This window comes from Sycon ciliatum, chromosome 8 (genome assembly GCF_964019385.1).
Source record: "Sycon ciliatum chromosome 8, ocSycCili1.1, whole genome shotgun sequence".
In the NCBI taxonomy this organism is placed as follows: Eukaryota; Metazoa; Porifera; class Calcarea; order Leucosolenida; family Sycettidae; genus Sycon; species Sycon ciliatum.
Genome location: NC_088650.1, coordinates 26,509,417 through 26,517,454, shown reverse-complemented (window position 1 = coordinate 26,517,454; position 8,038 = coordinate 26,509,417). Strand labels below are relative to the sequence as shown.

The 8,038-nt window shown below is 46.6% G+C and overlaps 1 protein-coding gene across 1 annotated transcript; it reads left to right on the top strand.

Moving 5' to 3' along the window:
* The first annotated feature begins 417 nt into the window (after positions 1-417).
* LOC135823664 (uncharacterized) lies at positions 418-2,553 on the top strand. The gene has a single exon (XM_065336513.1). It carries the CDS (start codon positions 418-420, stop codon positions 2,551-2,553), a length of 2,136 nt encoding a protein of 711 aa, XP_065192585.1.
* Positions 2,554-8,038: the final 5,485 nt, after the last annotated feature.

Below are 8,038 nucleotides of genomic sequence, written 5' to 3'. Positions count from 1 at the left end.
TCTAATCAACTCCTTATTTGCTCATCGTGCGCCTAAATCTGCTATGCGTACTGTATTGTTGTACGCTGTATTTTCTCTTCGGGGTGCTAGTGCCGAATTGGGCTAGCACCGTGCTCACCCCTTTTCTGTAGTATTCATATTTGGTTACAGTGTGCTCGTAATGGTGTTGCTGCTGTTTTCCCCCGAAACAAAGAGCTCTTTCCGGTTGGTGAAAGAGCTGCCGAATTTCTTCTTATCATCGACTTCATTACTTGAAATGATCTTACTCGTAGCCTTGACCAGAGTCAAGCTACAACAACCGAAGCTCTTGTTGTGTGTTATGGACTGACATAGATAATCGGCCAGTGATACACAACAAACTGGTGCCAAAAACCCGACCTTTAGATAACTAGAGTTTGTTACTGAAGGAAATTCAAAATGCCACCGAAGGGCAAGAAGGCGAAGACTCGAGCAGCAAAGTGCTTACTATCTGATGACGATGAGCCCTTGCCACCCCCGCAGGTCTTACACGCAAGGCAAGTGACTACTATCAGCAACGAGCAGCTCTACTCCATCTACAAGACCGCCGACGCGGTGCTGGACGACGACGATGTATCCTTGCAACAGCTTAGTTTATTTATTTCTGAACTTTCCGTTGCTATTGATTCTTTTCTGGCTGCCTGTTCTACTTTTGATAACGCTTGCATGAAGTATGGCTTTCTTGATTTAAATGAGTCGGGGTTGAAAGATCGACTGCAACTGGGGCTCGTCAGTAGGGGTAAACTTAGGTGCCTAGAATCCAAACGAGACAACATGCAGCGACCTTCACAATCCACTGCTACATCATCCACCGCAACATCACGTTCTCCCTCCAGTTCTAATGTTTCAAATCCCGCAGTACCAGACAGCGCACATGGTAGTTCGTATGCATCCATCCGGCTACCGAAGCTTACCTTACCCAAATTTGATGGCAACTTTTCGAAATTCCGTGAATTTCACGAAATATTTCAAGCCTCTGTCGGTGCCAGCAAATTGTCTGATGTGGAAAAGTTTGCATATCTCCAAGAGAATGTTGAAGGCGTCGCAAAGGAGGCAATTGCTGGGTTCGACCTGACGGGTGCCAACTATCGCATTGCGATGGATGTTTTAGAGGAAAGATTTGGTGACGTTCAAATCCATATCGACAGTCACTACACAGCCATGACGCATCTACCTCCAGCAACAGACAAACCTGCTTCGTTGCGGAAACTACTTGACGAAATCGAACGGAACCTCCGCAGTCTTGAAGCACTCAAACAAGACGTAGAACACCCGTTATTTATTCCTATGATCACAGCAAAGCTCCCACAGGCTGTCATGGTGCAGCTTGAGCTTGCACGGGGCAGCGACAGCTGGACAGTCGCATCCTTACGCAAGGCCCTTGGCATCTTGGTACGTGTCAAGGAAACTAGTGAACGCCAATGTCACGACGCGAACAAAGGACATCAACAGCATCCTGCGCCATCCCATGTCATTTCAACTGGTGTATCCCTCTTGCCACATCATGAGAAACGCAGACCTCCGAAATGTTTCTACTGTTCAGGGGCACACTTTAGCGATGAATGCGGGCAGTACCGAGATTTAGATGCACGCAAAGCTCACTCGAAACTCAATGATCGCTGCTCCATATGTTTCAGATCAGATCATATCGCACGTGACTGCAAACAGGCGAGACCGTGCTTCCACTGTAAACTGTCTACGCATCACAGAAGCTTGTGCGGTAAGAAGTTTGGCGGTGCCTCGGTAGCGCAGTCGGAGCAGAAGCCGGAGAACTCTACAACATTGAACGTCGATGCTACACCATTTCTGTCTGCAACTCAAACCTTGACATCGACTTGCGAACATGTTATCATGCAGACGGCCCTTGCTACCATCCAGGATGAGTCAGGGCAAAGCCTTCAAGCTCGCCTTTTGTTCGATACTGGTTCCAGTCGAACTTACATCAAAGAATCCACCCGAAAAGCCTTGCACATTCCGACAATTGGCACTGATGTCACAGCAATGGCCAACTTTGGTGCATCCCAACGCACCACGCAGAACCTTCCACAAGTGGAATTCAATGTCCAACTTCTCGATGGCTCTGCCCAATCCGTTCAAGCCAGCGTTGTCCCGCAGATCTGTTGTCCAATTCTGAAGACTCCGCTGGATACCCAGACACATCCGTCGCTCGAACGCCTACCTCTTGCTGAGCCCTTAACACTCACTCGCGAACATGTCGAGATTGACATTCTGGTTGGGACAGATTTCTACTATGACTTTGTGCTGACAGATCGCACCCACTTCCCAGATGGTCTGATTCTCCTAGACACCAAGTTAGGTTTTATCTGCACAGGAAAGGTTCCCCACTCCGAGATCCAACCAGACGAGTCCACAGTCATGGTCCATGATGTTCCTGACCCTCAGTGCACTCGTTCTGACTTCTTGGATAAGCCACCTAGCGAGTTGCACGGATCTCCATCTTCCTTTCTGGGGGAGGATCCTGTACGGTTGACCACACCCACTCCTGATGAGTTTGAAGAGTGTGTTGCAGAATAGGACACTCTGATCACAGATATTCAGTCAGAATGCGCATCCTTTGGCATCGATACCACAGCTGTTGTGAACACCAGGCCACCTGTTGCCCATACTGACGAGTTCTGGGGGATGGGGGATCCTCTGACACCGGCTCATTTCTTATCCCTCCATTATCTTATGTTCCCCATTTTCTTCATACTAATGTACATGATGACACAGAATGTATTGTATCTAGCTCTAATTATAATTTGCAAGCCAGGCCAGCAGTGTCTTACCAGCCTACGAGAACGCCCACATAGTGCACCAGCCAAGAGAAGCAAGAATGTGGAACCGCGTGTGAACAGTATTGTGTTGATCAAGGAGAGCAGCATGCCAAGAGGGACATGGAGGCTGGGCAGAGTGGTGGATATTCATGACAGCCAAGATGGTTGGGTGAGATCAGCAACTGTGCAGCTTGCATCTCAGAAACAGGCCACGCCGCGCTGCTGCTCAGAAATGCCAGAATATGGTTCGCAGGCTGAGGGATGATGATGCACTGTGAGTTAGTTGTGTACTTTATTTTCTTTCTTTGATCGTGTAATTATTTGGCCAAGTTATTTGGTCTTCCCAGATTTGTGACTGCGTCTGTCGTTTAATTGCTCTTCCGCTAGCTTTCTTTTCTTTGTTTGCTTCTTTCGCCCGGGAGTGTCGCGAATCGCGAGAATAATCTAATCAACTCCTTATTTGCTCATCGTGCGCCTAAATCTGCTATGCGTACTGTATTGTTGTACGCTGTATTTTCTCTTCGGGGTGCTAGTGCCGAATTGGGCTAGTAGTACAGGGGCCAATTCAAAAAATCGACCTCTAAAATACATGCCTTGACACATGTTGGCTAACAAGGATTTTTCGGTGTTATTTGATAGATAATGTCTTCAAGAGCATCTTGGCCCAGTATGGCGAGTCCAATCGCGTCCAAAGGTCCCGAAATCACCCTCGATAGGAATACAAAATTGCCGAAAAAACTAAGTTCTCATCGGCTATATTCAAGCATTTTCAAGACTTTCTCGGTACTATATTGACTGGACCTGGGAGTTTTTACCCTTTTATGTGCCAGGAGCTATAGTAACACCGTACATACACAGGATGCGAACCGACGCGTACACTGATTTTGTGCGAGAGTTGGAAAGATTGAGCATCAAGTACCGTAGTGTAGTTGTGACATACCAGAAATGTGTTACCTCGTTTGGACACTTTCTTCAAAGTTTTGCATTGACTCGCTGGTGCTTTTGCTGTGGGAACGTCCACGAATGGATCGATGCTAAATTCAGCAGAACCTTCATTACAATGTCATCTTGGCTCCCCGGAAAAGTAGGCATGATTCCAACAAGGAGCAGCACAACAATTATGTGTGGAAAGCAGGGGAAAGTCATCATAGCTTGCCAAGCCAGTTGTAACTATTCGCAGGACTAATCTACAACCGTGGAAAGTTTCAGACCTGGCTAACTTCATCGGGCTGGAATGAAGGCATTTACTTTGTAAGTACTGCTGCACAGGAGGTGTTACAGTGGACAAGCATTTGATTCGAATCTACAAGAGCGGCTAGTGTTAGTACCATGATTTGAACACACCGACCGTGGTGATCAGCTACCATTAGCACAAAGCCTATTTACCAGCTCAACAGCTCTAGGACAACTGCCTTAGGAGTGCCATGCTGCAGTGAGAGGGAGTAGCTATGTGGTGTGGAGTGTTACAAAAACGAAATCCGAGTACCTGGAGGTAACCTATCCCAATATGCAACACCAGCAGTAGAAGAATCATTTCCTTGTCGCAGAATTTGATGGCTGGGCCTAGGCAATGTGAAACTACAGTTATACTTATAAAACACTAACTGCAAGAAAGAGTCCGATGTCCAATGTCGTGGCTTGTCTCTCCTGAACTGATCACTGCACGTAGTTGATGCGATTCAAGAGCGGTGGTGAAGAGGGAAAACATGTTCATGTAATACCTCATGAACTAGTGGCTAAAGAATTGTCCCTGACTGCAGAGCCAACAGTGATGGTGTAGGTGGCGGAGTAGAGATGGGCTCAGCTGTACGGCGTAGAGTTTCCGAAGCTCAGACGGAAGAACAACTTCAGTTAAAGTGAAACACATGGATGCTAAATATGGTGGTAAAGACACACCTGGCAATATGGCGGTAAACACACACCTGCCCACACATGCTCTCTAGGCTGCAAAGTTCTGGCACAGATCTCTCCTTCTCACCACCACCATCATCAGTTCGCGCCTGGCGCCTGGTCGATGCATGGCTGGCGGTATCCGGCATAGCAGGCTGGTACATCAAGTAGCGCATGGCACATAGATGATGACACAGCAACGACATAGCTCGATTGCGACGTACGTTTCGTCCCCGCTGGACTCATCAGGCAATCTTCTTCTTGGATGTCTTCATACGGAGCTTGACTCGGGAGAATGAAGTTGAAGACACCACTGCAGCTGTACTTATGGTTGCTAAATATGGTGGTAAAGACACACCTGGCAATATGGCGGTAAACACACGCCTGCCCACACACGCTCTCTAGGCTGCAAAGTTCTGGCACAGAGCTCTCCTTCTCACCACCACCACCATCAGTTCGCGCCTGGCACCTGGTCGATGCATGGCTGGCGGTATCCGGCATAGCAGGCCGGTACATCAAGTAGCGCATGGCACATAGATGATGACACAGCAACGACATAGCTCGATTGCGACGTACGATTCTCCCAAAACACATGGAAGTGAAAGTATTCGTATCACAATGTTGGGATCGATCAGCTTTTTAAACTGCAGCTATTCACATGTGAGCGTTGTCCAACTGCAGCCTTGAATGACAAGCTAGCCAATGTTTGGACTGTTTTATGCAAAGGATTTTGGTATTTTCATTTTCATCATTTTTCGTTACAGCACTGCCATCGCATACAAGTAGTGTTGTTCTTCTTATATTGCTGCAAGATCTATCGTATTATCTACACGTACTTCGAGTAAATTAGTTCAGGTTGAAACTGTCCTATAGCACTTCGTTCCTTAGACTCTGACAGTTTCCTACCACCTTTTCCTTCTCCTGTTAGTATTTGACAATACCTATTCTCTCAGTTGAAGTGTAACGCCGAACCGTCTGACGCTTCCCTCGTGTTTGCAGTCTGATTATTATAATAATGCATGCCTGTAAATAGTCTCATGTACCTGCTAGCTGCACATACATGTACACGTACCTCAATGCTAACATTCGACGCGACATGTAAATGTACATGAACATGTCCAAAAGCCAAGTAGTTTCACTGCACTTTGGAAATTTTGTTTTGACACTGTAAAAGTACAGTACTTGTTGCCGTACTGTATCTACTGCTTATTCTGAGCAAAATGAGGTGCTACTTGGCCATATACATGTCAGTAAAAATGGATATAGGAGCAATTCTAGTTGGGTTGCTATAGTAATAACGGTCTTTTCTATTTTGATGTTTTTCACCATGTTCGGACACAATTCGGCAATCGAAACCTATGCCATCGTGTTCAGGAGGCAAAAACCATCCAAGAATGATCATAAAATCTATGTTAGCAAACATGTGTCAAGTAAAAGTGAGAAATTTCAAATGGGCCCTAGGACTATAGCACCGTGCTCACCCCTTTTCTGTAGTATTCATATTTGGTTACAGTGTGCTCGTAATGGTGTTGCTGCTGTTTTCCCCCGAAACAAAGAGCTCTTTCCGGTTGGTGAAAGAGCTGCCGAATTTCTTCTTATCATCGACTTCATTACTTGAAATGATCTTACTCGTAGCCTTGAACAGAGTCAAGCTACAACAACCGAAGCTCTTGTTGTGTGTCATGGACTGACATAGATAATCGGCCAGTGATACACAACAAACCGTGTCATGCCCCAAACGATGATAGCATCCGACGGTACGGTCGCCACGTCCCCCAAGAGCATAGCTGATGTTCTGAACACTCAGTTCACCTCATTTGGGCTACCTGATGATCCTTCGTGGCGCATTCCCCCTTTGTCCCAGTCGCCTTTCATATCTGTTCCGTTCCGTACAATCACTGTCACTACGTTTCAAGTTCGGAAATATCTGAAGCGCCTGAAATGTGGAAAGTCTCCCGGCTCAGATGGGATCCCGAATGAAGTGCTGCAGTCTCTTGCACCATCAATAGCCTATCCTCTCGCCATTATTTTTAATATGTCATTTCGAACTGGTACATTCCCACAGGATTGGAAATCCGCCATCGTGACACCGCTTTACAAGAATAAAGGCTCCCGTGCTTGCCCGGCAAACTACCGCCCCATCTCTCTGCTGCGCACAGTTTCCAAACTTTGTGAGCGTATTGTATTCGATTCCCTCTACCTGCACATCGCTCCGGCTCTCTCACCAGCTCAGTCGGGATTCTGCCGTGGTGACTCAACTCAATACCAGGTGACTCGACTTGTCCAAGACATAGCGACAAAGAGGAACTGTGGGGAGCATGTGGGAATGGTGTTTTTCGACTTGGCTAAGGCATTCGACACCGTTTGGCATCGTGGCTTACTTGCCAAGTTGGAGGTCACCTTCCGGGTGGAGGATGCTGCCTTGCGTTGGATATCCTCGTATCTGTCTGCTCGTTCTCAGGCTGTTCGCTTGTCTTATTTCTTGTCTGATCCCCTCCCTGTAACGTCTGGAGTGCCCCAAGGTTCCATTCTGGGTCCTTTGTTATTCTTGCTTTACGTTAATGACCTACCTTCAGTTGTCCCCGATGTTAGTTTGTATGCGGATGACACTGGCCTTATCTGTTCTGATTCCTCCCCTGCACAATTACTCCTTACCATGCAGCATCGCATCAACAGCACTGTCATGTGGATGCAAACGTGGAAACTCCAGCCCAATTTAGACAAGACAGAAGCCATGTATATTTCTTCATTCCCTCCTGATCAACCATTATACTTCCCTGACTCGACTATGCCTATCCGTGTTGTTACTCAGCACAAACATCTAGGTGTGATGTTTGACTGCAAACTCTCTTGGGCTGCACATGTCAACTGTGTATGCAAGCGAACCAGTTCAGCATTAGGGGTACTACAACCACATTGCACTCATTTGCCCATCCAGTGTAAACTATTATTTTATCAGTGCTATATTCTCCCTATATTCGACTATTGCGATACCGCTTGGTGTGGCCTTTCTGACACAACTCTGAACCAATTAGAAGTCCACCATAGATTTATACTTAAAATTCTTTACAACAAGGATCGATGTTTTCCTTCGGATGCCCTTTATCGACTTGCACACACTTCTCCTCTCTCCGTTCGTCATAAGCACCATCTCTGTACACTGGTTCATAAAATATATCTTCATAAAACCCCTTCACACATGATGAAGTACAATTGGTTTTCGACAAGCTCAACCCGTAACGCGCTCATCCTGCCTCTTGTTAAGTCAGCCCAGTATCTAAAGTCCCCTTTGTTTTCCGGCTACTCTCATTGGTTATCATTACCATACGGTCTGAAAACTTGTTCTTCTATTG